Raw genomic sequence first — 15,758 nt, 5'->3', positions numbered from 1 at the left:
CCTGAGTCCGCTTTCCCACAATATAAACAACGTGCCTGCCCAATCATTATAACTGTAGAATGATGGAGGACGTGTTCTTGGTTTCTTATGTGGGTTTATTGTTAGGCAGTTTCATTAACGTCCTCCCAGCGCGGTGACAACACACAACAACAGCAGTCCCGTTTTCTTCTACCGTAAAGCAGTTCGTCTGCCGTAAACAGCAATGTTGTGACACTCTTAAACAGGACAATACTGCTATCTAGTGCATTTGATGAAAGCACTTTTGTGCGTGCCACACAGCAATGCATCATCAGAGAGGGTGTTCAGCATGGTACGAAAAATAGTGACAGAGAATAGAACAAGGATGGACAAATCAACCCTTAACTCAACAATGAGTAGATGAGTGTTATGTGTGTGTATATGTGTAAATAAATGAACACTGAAATTCAAGTATTTCTTTCATTTTTACATATATATATATATATATATATATATATATATGTATGTGTGGGAAAAAAATCACAAGACTACTTCATCTCTACAGGCCTGTTTCATGAGGGGTTCCCTCAATCATCAGGAAATCTCCTGATGATTGAGGGAACCCCTCAGAGATGAAGTAGTCTTGTGATTTTTTTCCCACAAATACATATATTGCGCTCTACTACGGTATCGAGCACTATTTTTTGGATAACCTTATTAAGACATATATATATATATATATATATATATATATATATTATATATATATATATATATATATATATATATATATATATATATATATATATATATATATATATATATAATAAAAGAAATATATATTTATAGCTAGAATTCACTGAAAGTCAAGTATTTCTTATATATATATATATATATATATATATATATATATATATATATATATATATATATATATATATATATATATACATATATATATACATATATATGAAATACTTGACTTTCAGTGAATTCTAGCTGTAGATATACTCCTCCCCTCTTAACCACGCCCCCGCCCCCAATCACGACTCTCACACTATCATGTTAGATCCACTATGGACTGGACTCTCTCACTATCATGTTAGATCCACTATGGACTGGACTCTCACACTATTATGTTAGATCCACTATGGACTGGACTCTCACTATTATGTTAGATCCACTATGGACTGGACTCTCACACTATTATGTTAGATCCACTATGGACTGGACTCTCACTATTATGTTAGATCCACTATGGACTGGACTCTCACTATTATGTTAGATCCACTATGGACTGGACTCTCACACTATTATGTTAGATCCACTATGGACTGGACTCTCACTATTATGTTAGATCCACTATGGACTGGACTCACACTATTATGTTAGATCCACTATGGACTGGACTCTCACACTATTATGTTAGATCCACTATGGACTGGACTCTCACTATTATGTTAGATCCACTATGGACTGGACTCTCACTATTATGTTAGATCCACTATGGACTGGACTCTCACACTATTATGTTGGATCCACTATGGACTGGACTCTCACACTATTATGTTAGATCCACTATGGACTGGACTCTCACTCTTATGTTAGATCCACTATGGACTGGACTCTCACACTATTATGTTAGATCCACTATGGACTGGACTCCCACACTATTATGTTAGATCCACTATGAACTGGACTCTTACACTATTATGTTAGATCCACTATGGACTGGACTCTCACTATTATGTTAGATCCACTATGGACTGGACTCTCACACTATTATGTTAGATCCACTATGGACTGGACTCTCACTATTATGTTAGATCCAATATGGACTGGACTCTCACACTATTATGTTAGATCCACTATGGACTGGACTCTCACACTATTATGCTAGATCCACTACGGACTGGACTCTCACTATTATGTTAGATCCACTATGGACTGGACTCTCACACTATTATGTTGGATCCACTATGGACTGGACTCTCACTATTATGTTAGATCCACTATGGACTTGACTCTCACTATTATGTTAGATCCACTATGGACTGGACTCTCACTATTATGTTAGATCCACTATGGACTTGACTCTCACTATTATGTTAGATCCACTATGGACTGGACTCTCACTATTATGTTAGATCCACTATGGACTGGACTCTCTCACTATTATGTTAGATCCACTATGGACTGGACTCTCACACTATTATGTTAGATCCACTACGGACTGGACTCTTACACTATTATGTTAGATCCACTATGGACTGGACTCACACTATTATATTAGATCCACTATGGACTGGACTCTCACACTATTATGTTATATCCACTATGGACTGGACTCTCACTATTATGTTAGATCCACTATGGACTTGACTCTCACTATTATGTTAGATCCACCATGGACTCGATTCTCACTGTATGATGTTAGATCTACTATGAACTGGACTCTCACTGTATTATGTTAGATCCACTATGGACTGGACTCTCAATATTTTGTTAGATCCACTATGGACTGGACTCTCACAATATTATGTTAGATCCACTATGGACTGGACTCTCTCACTATTATGTTAGATCCACTATGGACTGGACTCTCACACTATTATGTTAGATCCACTATGGACTGGACTCTCACACTATTATGTTAGATCCACTATGGACTGGACTCTCACACTATTATGTTAGATCCACTATGGACTGGACTCTCTCACTATTATGTTAGATCCACTATGGACTGGACTCTCACACTATTATGTTAGATCCACTATGGACTGGACTCTCACACTATTATGTTAGATCCACTATGGACTGGACTCTCACACTATTATGTTAGATCCACTATGGACTGGACTCTCACACTATTATGTTAGATCCACTATGGACTGGACTCTCACACTATTATGTTAGATCCACTATGGACTGGACTCTCTCACTATTATGTTAGATCCACTATGGACTGGACTCTCACACTATTATGTTAGATCCACTATGGACTGGACTCTCACACTATTATGTTAGATCCACTATGGACTGGACTCTCACACTATTATGTTAGATCCACTATGGACTGGACTCTCACACTATTATATTAGATCCACTATGGACTGGACTCTCACACTATTATGTTAGATCCACTATGGACTGGACTCTCACACTATTATGTTAGATCCACTATGGACTGGACTTTCACACTATTATGTTAGATACACTATGGACTGGACTTTCACACTATTATGTTAGATCCACTATGGTCTGGACTTTCGCTGATATGTTGGATCCACCATGGACTGGATTTTCGCTGATATGTTGGATCCACTATGGACTGGACTTTCACTGATATGTTGGATCCACTATGGACTGGACTCTCACACTATTATGTTAGATCCACTATGGACTGGACTCTCACACTATTATGTTAGATCCACTATGGACTGGACTCTCACACTATTATGTTAGATCCACTATGGACTAGACTCTCACAATAGATCCACTAGCATAAACAACTTTTTTAATTTGTAGTCGTACTCAGTATAAAGCAATTCTTTGTTTGGACACTACATTCCACAAAATGATACCGTCGAGTTTGCAATGTGGTAGTTTGGCCTCGCGAGATCCGAGACAGCATAGGAAAACTTGGGCAATATTTGGGTCAATATCTTTGTGGACACCAACACCTTGGGGAAGTTGGTCCTACTGTATTTAGTCGTGTGAGGTGTGGGATGTAAAGACGGTCAGTTCTCTCACCAGTAGCTGTTCTTGGTCTTCTTAGGCATGCGTGTCAGTGGTGGTTCCAGGCATCCTAAGTGATAGTAGAGCTTGCAGGTGTCACACAGCACCAGCAGATGTTGGTCTTGGTTCTTTTTACAGATGCCACAGCTGCCAAAACACAGATTGTGTGTGAGGAACTTCTGTTGACGTCAAGCGACTGGTTTGCATTCAAACTCATCCACCCCTCGTTGATCCCGTGGCATTTGCAAACTTGCATCAACTTCCAGTAGCAAGGAACACCTTCTCAAAACACGCCTATAAAACCTTTTTTAGCCTGCCACTGTTTGGAAATGAAAGTCATTTACAATGGAGGTTGAATCAGGCTGGGGGACGCCACCTCTTCTTCTGCTACGCTTTATTGTGGTGTCCCCCAGGGATCTATTCTAGAACCCATCCTGTTTGCTCTATATCTCCTCCCGATTAGATTTATGCAGATGACTGCCAAATGTATATGCCGATTTCAAAAGGCCACGGCCCCCTGACACCCCTTCTCAATTGTCTATGCCACGTCAAGGCTTGGTTAGCCCAGAATTTTTTTAATAATGAATGAGGGAAAAACGTAAATTTTAGTTTTTGGTCCGGCCCTCACTGACTTGGGACCATTGCAAAATGATGTGCGCATACCTGCCAACTTTTGAAATCAGAAAAACCTAGTAGCCAGAGTCCAGGGGCCGCATAATTCTGTAAGCTAACTTCAATAGTTTGAAATTATTTTGACAGTTAATGCCAGTTATCCTGTCAACCTTTCACAAGACTTCAATTTGTTAATTGAAAGTATAAACAGTATAAACACTTTTTACAGTAAACAAATGGTAAAACAGTACTAAACAATTCCATTGAAAAAAAAAATTGGTGTCATTATTAACTTTCTGTCCAAGCTTGTATAATCTACTGCCTTGTTCAATTGTATAAAATATTCTGTGCCTAAAATTCACATTTCTATCACAATGATCATACTGTAAACATGGTAAGCTAACTTCATTAAAATTAATAGTCCTGTCAATAGCATGGAATTACAATTCAAATGTAGTTTTTTTTGTAAGCCTTTCAAAAGAATTCAAAATATGAAAAATTAATGAAAATTAATTTAAGCCATCAGACACTTGAAAAGTGGCACATCACATCTCTAATGTAATCATTTTAACTTTTCAACAGAAATAGCACTGCAAAAATATTAAGGACATACTTCTGTATTTTGGTAGTTATGCTGTCAACATTTAACAAGATTTCTTCAACTTGGACTTGAAAGCATAAATAGTATAAACACTTTTAACAGTATAACAGTACTAAACTATTCCAATAGATAACATTGGTGTCATTACCTTTTTGTGGCTATAATCCAAATGTATTCTATCAGATTGATCATACTGCAAAAATGATATGGTAACTTTATGATAAGTTTACTTCATTAAAATGTAATTCAATAGCATCATTAGCATGGTTTTCGAGTCGGGAAACACTTTCCGAAATAACTGTCCCATGTGATCAGCCAGTGCGATTGGAAATCCATGCTCAATTATTGCCTCCGTAAATAAAACTTCGGCATTCATCACATCCAAAGAATCTGTTTGGGCGACGAAAAACGTTGAAAGTTTTCCACTTGTATCGCTAGCAACAGCATTAGACTTCTGTTTTTTTGTCCCAACGTGGTCTTTTACATCGCTAATTCCTCCGTGTCCGATCAAGGTGCAATTCGCATAGTTTTCACCCTTTTTGGAACGGATAATTATTCCCGGGTAGGCTTTTGAATATTCTTCACGGAATGACTGCAGTTTTCTTTTCGGTTTAAGACTCGTATGCGATTTTTCTCCGGCTGATTCCATGATCGTTCGCTCGTTTGGAAACAATGGCAACTGGTGCCTCGTGCTTGGCAGCGGTGCTATAAATAGCCTCGCGCATGGCATTCGGAATGGCTCGATAGGAAGTTACGGGAAGCAGTGTCGATTGTCATTGTTGTTACGCGATTTCGTGAATAAAACTTAAAAAAAATATTTTTTTTTTAATTAATGAAAAACCGTATTTTTTATCACTGCAACCGTAACCCGGAATAGGTTGATGAAAACCATACTAATTACGGGAAAACCGGAGTAGTTGGCAGGTATGCGTTCCAAAGTCACCAGCCTTGGCGTCACTATAGACAGTGATTTTAAACTTGACAAACAAGTCAATGGCGTTTAAAAATCGTGTTTTTATCATCTTCGTCTTTTAGCAAAGGTAAAACCGTTTTTATCTTTTAACCTTTTTGAACAAGTCGTGCATGCTTTTATTTCAAGTGGCCTGGACTACTACAATGCACTTTATGCTGGCATTAGCCAAAAAGCTCTCCCCCGGTTGCAGTTAGTCCTGAATGCGGCAGCTCGACTTTTAACAAGGACCAGGAAACGCCAGCATATAACCAACCCTCCCGAAATTCAGCGCCTCTCCCGAAAACCTCCCGGGACAAATTTTCTCCCGAAAATCTCCCGAAATTCAGGCGGACCTCAGTCCGCTTTCCCACAATATAAAGAACGTCTACAGTAAAGCAGTCCGTCTGCCGTAAACAGCAATGTTGTGACACTCTTAAACAGGACAATACTGCCATCTAGTGCATTTGATGAAAGCACTTTTGTGCGTGCCACACAGCAATGCATCATCAGAGAGGGTGTTCAGCATGGTTAGAAAGATAGTGACAGAGAATAGAACAAGGATGGACAATTCAACCCTTAACTCAACAATGAGTAGATGAGTGTTATGTGTGTGTATATGTGTAAATAAATGAACACTGAAATTCAAGTATTTCTTTTATTTATGTATATATATATATATATATATATATATATATATATATATATATATATATATATATATATATATAGCTAGAATTCACTGAAAGTCAATTATTTCTTATATATATCCATCCATTTTTTACCGCTTATTCCCTTCGGGGTCGCGGGGATATATATACAGGTAAAAGCCAGTAAATTAGAATATTTTTAAAAACTTGATTTATTTCAGTAATTGCATTCAAAAGGTGTAACTTGTACATTATATTTATTCATTGCACACAGACTGATGCATTCAAATGTTTATTTCATTTAATTTTGATGATTTGAAGTGGCAACAAATGAAAATCCAAAATTCCGTGTGTCACAAAATTAGAATATTACTTAAGGCTAATACAAAAAAGGGATTTTTAGAAATGTTGGCCAACTGAAAAGTATGAAAATGAAAAATATGAGCATGTACAATACTCAATACTTGGTTGGAGCTCCTTTTGCCTCAATTACTGCGTTAATGCGGCGTGGCATGGAGTCGAGTTTCTGGCACTGCTCAGGTGTTATGAGAGCCCAGGTTGCTCTGATAGTGGCCTTCAACTCTTCTGCGTTTTTGGGTCTGGCATTCTGCATCTTCCTTTTCACAATACCCCACAGATTTTCTATGGGGCTAAGGTCAGGGGAGTTGGCGGGCCAATTTAGAACAGAAATACCATGGTCCGTAAACCAGGCACGGGTAGATTTTGCGCTGTGTGCAGGCGCCAAGTCCTGTTGGAACTTGAAATCTCCATCTCCATAGAGCAGGTCAGCAGCAGGAAGCATGAAGTGCTCTAAAACTTGCTGGTAGACGGCTGCGTTGACCCTGGATCTCAGGAAACAGAGTGGACCGACACCAGCAGATGACATGGCAACCCAAACCATCACTGATGGTGGAAACTTTACACTAGACTTCAGGCAACGTGGATCCTGTGCCTCTCCTGTCTTCCTCCAGACTCTGGGACCTCGATTTCCAAAGGAAATGCAAAATTTGCATGGTTGGGTGATGGTGAGTAATATTCTAATTTTGTGACACACGGAATTTTGGATTTTCATTTGTTGCCACTTCAAATCATCAAAATTAAATGAAATAAACATTTGAATGCATCCGTCTGTGTGCAATGAATAAATATAATGTACAAGTTACACCTTTTGAATGCAATTACTGAAATAAATCAAGTTTTTCAAAATATTCTAATTTACTGGCTTTTACCTGTATATATATATATATATATATATATATATATATATATATATATATATATATATATATATATATAAGAAATAATTGACTTTCAGTGAATTCTAGCTATATATATATATATATATATTTTATATATATATATATATATATATATATATATATATATAAATAAAATAAATACTTGAATTTCAGTGTTCATTTATTTACACATATACACACACATAACACTCATCTACTCATTGTATATATATATACATATATATATACACATATATATATATATATACACACATATATATATATATATATATATATATATATATATATATATATATCCTGAAAATATGCAAACAAAATTGTGTTTAGATAATTGATACTTCAAACTTGCATAAATAAATATTAAGGAATATAACATAACTTGGCTTCTGAGAGTTTCAAAATGTAATGAATAAAATGCTAAAGTTGTTGATAAACAAGCAATTATTTTAATTAAATATGGTCATTTTAAATGAATTATTATGATAATTTAAAATCAATTATTTCAAATGTGTTTATTTGAATGTATAATTCTATGGCTGGATGTAATAAGGAGTCAGGAAAAAATACAAATAAAAATACAATTAATTTTGATGTTTTTAGCAAAATATAGTAAAAATGTATTTTGTTTTTTGTTTTTTTTAATTAATAAATATATCTATTTTTAGGTAAGATAAACATAATAATACAATTTATCTCTAGTCTGGATGATCTAGTTCTTGTCCCCCTGTTGTCCTCCCTTCGTGAAAAAAGGCTGTCCTCACTCAGGTCCGCCAGGAGCTGAAAATCGGGAGATTTTCGGGAGAATATTTGTCCCGGGAGGTTTTCGGGAGAGGTGCTGAATTTCGGGAGTCTCTCGGGAAAATTCGGGAGTGTTGGCAAGTATGTTCACACTGAGATGAAAACATCTGACACAGGTTGCATACAGATTGTGCTGAAAATCTTCATTTTTCCTTTGGGGATTATTAAAGTGATTCTGATTCTGAAATTGACCTGCAGTGTGAACGAGGCCAGAATGCCAAATGGTCCATCTCTATTGAGTAAATGTGACATATGCACTTTAAGAATGGTAAACTCATCCTCATTTGCATGATGCTTTCTTTACATCAAATTAGCATTGAGAGCAAATGTAGACAGAAGCAAATGTTAAGACCCCCTGCTGTTCCTGCCTCTGGTATTTGATATTTCCAAAGTCAGACTTCATGGTGTGCCTTGTCCCAATCAGTGTTTTCTACCTGTAGAGAATTGCCGGCAGGCTGGATGGCTTCCCTTGAGTCTCCCCCTCTTTCTTGCTGGACTTCCTCTCTTTGGGGGCTTTGAGAACAGCTGGAGTGTTAAGTTTCTAGGAAGAGAGGGAGCAAACCACACTATTGAGTCTTCAACCACAAAAAAAAACAAGAGCATAGTTTCTTCCCTTCTTCAGGGAAGGTTAGAGTTTAGTCGTCGTCGTATCTCAGGCGAATTGTTGACCATCTTACAGGTTAATTAGAAAACTTAGGTCTTCGAAAAGGATACAATCTGGCATGCGGTGCTGCCCGCAGTTACCCCAAAGGGAGGCTAGATAGGAGGTGGTGCTATCTCCACTGGGAGGCCTGATAGAAGGCCTTGGTGGCCAAAGCACATTTTGTGTATGGCTGTAAAGCATGAAGTGCTCCATTGAAGAGCTACGTTACAATTAGCATGGAAACAAAGTTGCCAAATGGCACGCTCCATGTTTAGCCGCAAAATCCCAGTATTAAAAATAACACCGTTAAAGAAAAGCTCAAATATATGACATTAAGTGTGCAAGGATGGAAATACTGTGCTCCATTCCAGAGAGCCATCAGTTAAAACAATTGTTTTACAAAATTACCGTATTTTTCGGACTTTAAAGGCACACTTAAAATCCTTTCATTTTCTCAAAACTCGACAGTGCGCCTAATGTATGGCATCATTTTGGTTGTGCTTACCGACCTCGAAGCTATTTTATATTGCGACATGGTGAAATGATAAGTGTGACCAGTAGATGGCAGTCACACATAAGAGATACCGTATTCTCCGCACTATTAGCCGCACCTAAAAACCACAAATTTACTCAAAAGCTGACAGTGCGGCTTATAACCCGGTGCGCTTTATATATGGATTAATATTAAGATTCATTTTCGTAAAGTTTCGGTCTCGCAACTACGGTAAACAGCCGCCATCTTTTTCCCCCGTAGAAGAGGAAGTGCTTCTTCTTCTACGCAAGCAACCGACAAGGTAAGCACCCGCCCCCATAGAACAGGAAGCGCTTCTTCTTCTACTGTAAGCAACCACCCGCCCCCGTAGAAGAAGAAAAAGCGCGCGGATATTACCGTACGTTTCATTTCCTTTGTGTGTTTACATCTGTAAAGACCACAAAATGGCTCCTACTAAGCGACAGGTTTCCGGTTCATGAAAAGACGCAATCTCTCCATCCGCACACGGACTACTATTTCACAGCAACTGCCTAAAGACTTTCAAGAAAAGCTGGCTACTTTCCGTGCATATTGTAAAAACAAGATAGCTGAAAAAAAAGATCCGGCCAGAGAACATTATCAACATGGACGAGGTTCCGCTGACTTTTGATATTCCTGTGAACCGCACTGTGGATACAACGGGAGCACGTACGGTGAATATTCGCACCACAGGGAATGAGAAGTCATCCTTCACTGTGGTTCTAGCTTGCCATGCTAATGGCCAGAAACTTCCACCCATGGTGATATTCAAAAGGAAGACCTTGCCAAAAGAGACCTTTCCAGCCGGCGTCATCATAAAAGCTAACTCGAAAGGATGGATGGATGAAGAAAAGATGAGCGAGTGGTTAAGGGAAGTTTACGCGAAGAGGCCGGGTGGCTTTTTTCACGCAGCTCCGTCCATGTTGATATACGACTCCATGCGCGCCCACATCACGCTGGTTTTTAATATATTATTAAAGTTTGACTGACCTATCTGACTGTTTTTTTGACATTCCTTTAGCGCAGTTAGATGCGGCTTATAACACGGGGCGGCTTATAGGTGGACAAAGTTTTGAAATATGCCGTTCATTGAAGGCGCGGCTTATAACCCAGGGCGCCTTATGGTGCGGAAAATACGGTACATGTAGCCTGCAATATGATGGCAGTCGCACATAAGAGATACGTGTAGACTGCAATATGATGGCAGTCACACATAAGAGATACGTGTAGACTGCAATATGATGTCAGTCACACATAAGAGATACGTGTAGACTGCAATATGATGGCAGTCCCACATAAAAAATATGTGTAGACTGCAATAAGATGGCAGTCGCACATAAGAGATACGTGTAGACTGCAATATGATGGCAGTCCCACATAAAAAATATGTGTAGACTGCAATATGATGGCAGTCCCACATAAGAGATACGTGTAGACTGCAATATGATGGCAGTCCCACATAAGAGATACGTGTAGACTGCAATATGATGGCAGTCGCACATAAGAGATACGTGTAGACTGCAATATGATGGCAGTCACACATAAAAAATATGTGTAGACTGCAATATGATGGCAGTCGCACATAAGAGATACATGTAGACTACAATACGATGGCAGTCACACATAAGAGATACGTGTAGACTGCAATACGATGCCAGTCGCACGTAAGAGATACGTGTAGACTGCAATATGATGGCAGTCACACATAAGAGATACGTGTAGACTGCAATATGATGGCAGTCGCACATAAGAGATACGTGTAGACTGCAATATGATGGCAGTCACACATAAGAGATACGTGTAGACTGCAATATGATGGCAGTCGCACATAAGAGATACGTGTAGACTGCAATATGATGGCAGTCGCACATAAGAGATACGTGTAGACTGCAATATGATGCCAGTCGCACATAAGAGATACGTGTAGACTGCAATATGAAGGCAGTCCCACATAAGAGATACGTGTAGACTGCAATATGACTCAAGTAAACAACACCAAAATTGTATATGTTCCATTGAAAATATAAAACATTACACACGGCGCTCAAAAATCTATAAAAATATTTCAGTATGACTTTGGTATAAGCTATGAAGCCACACCGCTTGATGGATTGTTGGAGCATTTCGGCTACATAGTCAGACGTACTGTGCTTCAACATAGGAGTATTATTATGGTGTGTGTATAAGACATATTATCTATGGAGCTGTTTGGCCACAATACCCAGCAATATGTTTGGAGGAGAAAAGGTGAGGCCTTTAATCCTAGGAACACCATTCCTACCATCAAGCATGGTGGTGGTAGTATTATGCTCTGGGCCTGTTTTGCTGCCAATGGAACTGGTGCTTTAAATGGGACAATGAAAAAGGAGGATTAGCTCCAAATTCTTCAGGACAAGCTAAAATCATCAGTCCGGAAGTTGGGTCTTGGGCACAGTTGGGTGTTCCAACAGGACAATGACGTCAAAAGTGGTAAAGGAATGGCTAAACCAGGCTAGAATGAAGGTTTTAGAATGGCCTTCCCAAAGTCCTGACTTAAACGTGTGGACAATGCTGAAGAAACAAGTCCATGTCAGAAAAGCAACACATTTAGCTGAACTGCACCAATTTTGTGGTCAAGTAGAAGCTTGTGGATGGCTACCAAAAGCGCCTTATTGCAGGTAAACTTGCCAAGGGACATGTAAGCAAATATGAACATTGCTGTATGTATACTTTTGACCCAGCACATTTAATAAATTCATAAAAGAAGCAAACTTCATGAATGTTTTTTTGTGACCAACAAGTATGTGCTCCAATCACTACATCACAAAAATTGATTATTAGATGGCTTCTAGATGCTGCTATTCACACACTGTAAGACTGGTCTCCTGAAGCTTTGGTAAAACTTGATAATATTCCTATTCTGTCTTGATGGTCCTTCTTACTCAACATGTACGTCATCCGAAATAACTTTTTCAGTACAGCCATAATAAATTCATAAAAGAAGCAAACTTCATGAATGTTTTTTGTGACCAACAAGTATGTGCTCCAATCACTACATCACAAAAAACATAAGAGTTGTAGAAATGATTGTAAAGTCAAGACAGCCATGACATGATGTTCTTTACACGTGTATGTACACTTTTCACCACCACTGTATATACATCAGAATCAGAATAGTTTTGATTGCCATTGTTTGAGAACGGGTTCACAAACTAGGAATTTTTAATCCCACATGTCAGTAAACTCACCATGAAAGCACTAAAACATACCGGTGTAGTGAGTTGACATTATTCACCCAAGGAACTTTAGTTATTAGAGAGTTCCGGTCGGACGGTTTTTCACGGGACACATTTCCTGTCTTGTTGTTTCCGGATGAGGAGATGCTGCTCTGTTATTGATTGAAGTAAAGTGTGAATGTCATTAAAGCAGTTAGCTCCATCTTTTGACACTTCTTCCACTCCCGTCCTTGCACGCTACACCGCTACAACAAAGATGACGCTGTCCAAGTGGAGGCACGTAAATAAGACCGCCCACAAAACGGCGCATCCTGAAGAGACTGTCAGAAAGTGAGTTGAAGATGATGTGTAAAACATCATCTATGCAACATTTTGAGCAACATGTTATGTAGACCACAAGGAAGTCTTTTACATTTAGAAAACAATAAAAAATTAAAGCTGCAAGCAGCATTGGTCGGGCCCGCATATTTGGCAGGTGCTAGTCCTAAGTGTCCCAATACTTTTGTCCAGTTTTAGTAGTAAGTGTCCCAATACTTTTGTCAAGTTGTAGTCCTAAGTGTCCCAATACATTTGTCAAGTTTTAATCCTAAGTGTCCCAATACTTTTGTCCAGTTTTAGTCCTAAGTGTCCCAAAACATTTGTCCAGTTTTAGTCCTAAGTGTCCCAATACTTTTGTCCAGTGGTAGTTCTATGTGTCCCAATACTTTTGTCAAGTTTTAGTCCCAAGTGGCCCAATACTTTTGTCAAGTTTTAGTCCTAAGTGTCCCAATACTTTTGTCCAGTTTTAGTCCTAAGTGTCCCAAAACATTTGTCCAGTTTTAGTCCTAAGTGTCCCAATACTTTTGTCAAGTTTTAATCCTAAGTGTCCCAATACTTTTGTCCAGTTTTAGTCCTAAGTGTCCCAAAACATTTGTCCAGTTTTAGTCCTAAGTGTCCCAATACTTTTGTCCAGTGGTAGTTCTATGTGTCCCAATACTTTTGTCAAGTTTTAGTCCCAAGTGGCCCAATACTTTTGTCAAGTTTTAGTCCTAAGTGTCCCAATACTTTTGTCCAGTTTTAGTCCTAAGTGTCCCAAAACATTTGTCCAGTTTTAGTCCTAAGTGTCCCAATACTTTTGTCCAGTGGTAGTTCTATGTGTCCCAATACTTTTGTCAAGTTTTAGTCCCAAGTGGCCCAATACTTTTGTCAAGTTTTAGTCCTAAGTGTCCCAATACTTTTGTCCAGTGGTAATCCGAAGTGTCCCAATATTTATGTCAAGTTGTAGTCAAGTGTCCCAATACTTTTGTCAAGTTTTAGTCCCAAGTGGCCCAAAACTTTTGTCAAGTTTTAGTCCCAAGTGTCCCAATACTTTTGTCCAGTTGTCGTCCTAAGTGTCCCAATACTTTTGTCCAGTTGTCGTCCTAAGTGTCCCAATACTTTTGTCCAGTGGTAGTTCTATGTGTCCCAATACTTTTGTCAAGTTTTAGTCCCAAGTGGCCCAATACTTTTGTCAAGTTTTAGTCCTAAGTGTCCCAATACTTTTGTCCAGTGGTAATCCGAAGTGTCCCAATATTTATGTCAAGTTGTAGTCAAGTGTCCCAATACTTTTGTCAAGTTTTAGTCCCAAGTGGCCCAAAACTTTTGTCAAGTTTTAGTCCCAAGTGTCCCAATACTTTTGTCCAGTTGTCGTCCTAAGTGTCCCAATACTTTTGTCCAGTTGTCGTCCTAAGTGTCCCAATACTTTTGTTCAGTGGTAGTTCTATGTGTCCCAATACTTTTGTCAAGTTTTAGTCCCAAGTGGCCCAATACTTTTGTCAAGTTTTAATCCTAAGTGTCCCAATACTTTTGTCCAGTTTTAGTCCTAAGTGTCCCAAAACATTTGTCCAGTTTTAGTCCTAAGTGTCCCAATACTTTTGTCCAGAGGTAGTTCTATGTGTCCCAATACTTTTGTCAAGTTTTAGTCCCAAGTGGCCCAATACTTTTGTCAAGTTTTAGTCCTAAGTGTCCCAATACTTTTGTCCAGTTGTCGTCCTAAGTGTCCCAATACTTTTGTCCAGTGGTAGTTCTATGTGTCCCAATACTTTTGTCAAGTTTTAGTCCCAAGTGGCCCAATACTTTTGTCAAGTTTTAATCCTAAGTGTCCCAATACTTTTGTCCAGTTTTAGTCCTAAGTGTCCCAAAACATTTGTCCAGTTTTAGTCCTAAGTGTCCCAATACTTTTGTCCAGAGGTAGTTCTATGTGTCCCAATACTTTTGCCAAGTTTTAGTCCCAAGTGGCCCAATACTTTTGTCAAGTTTTAGTCCTAAGTGTCCCAATACTTTTGTCCAGTTTTAGTCCTAAGTGTCCCAATACTTTTGTCCAGTGGTAGTTCTATGTGTCCCAATACTTTTGTCAAGTTTTAGTCCCAAGTGGCCCAATACTTTTGTCAAGTTTTAGTCCTAAGTGTCCCAATACTTTTGTCCAGTGGTAATCCGAAGTGTCCCAATATTTATGTCAAGTTGTAGTCAAGTGTCCCAATACTTTTGTCAAGTTTTAGTCCCAAGTGGCCCAAAACTTTTGTCAAGTTTTAGTCCCAAGTTTCCCAATACTTTTGTCAAGTTGTAGTCCCAAGTGTCCCAATACTTTTGTCCAGTTGTCGTCCTAAGTGTCCCAATACTTTTGTCCGGTGGTAGTCATAAGTGTCCCAATACTTTTGTCCAGTTTTAGTAGTAAGTGTCCCAATACTTTTGTCCAGTTTTCGGCCTAAGTGTCCCAATACTTTTGTCCAGTTTTCGGCCTAAGTGTCCCAATACTTTTGTCCAGTTTTCGGCCTAAGTGTCCCAATACTTTTGTCTAGTGTACCTA

The 15,758-nt window shown here is 38.7% G+C and overlaps 1 protein-coding gene across 4 annotated transcripts in view; it reads right to left on the bottom strand.

Moving 5' to 3' along the window:
- phf14 (PHD finger protein 14) overlaps positions 1–15,758 on the bottom strand; it is a 172,956-nt gene that overhangs the window by 90,292 nt on the left and 66,906 nt on the right. For all 4 annotated transcript variants that reach the window (XR_009817569.2, XM_061982345.2, XM_061982346.2 and 1 more), the window contains exons 12-13: positions 9,000–9,106; positions 3,712–3,843 (exon numbers count right to left, since the gene is read on the bottom strand). Coding sequence is in view for 3 of the 4 variants with exons in the window: in XM_061982345.2 (XP_061838329.2) it covers positions 3,712–3,843; positions 9,000–9,106 (239 nt within the window). In the remaining variant the exon portion in view is untranslated. The remainder of the gene's footprint in view (positions 1–3,711; positions 3,844–8,999; positions 9,107–15,758) is intronic.

The sequence above is a fragment of the Nerophis lumbriciformis genome, linkage group LG21 (assembly GCF_033978685.3).
Source record: "Nerophis lumbriciformis linkage group LG21, RoL_Nlum_v2.1, whole genome shotgun sequence".
Classification (NCBI taxonomy): domain Eukaryota; kingdom Metazoa; phylum Chordata; class Actinopteri; order Syngnathiformes; family Syngnathidae; genus Nerophis; species Nerophis lumbriciformis.
Note: the sequence above shows the minus strand (reverse complement) of the source record. Positions and strands in the feature narration are given on the sequence as shown.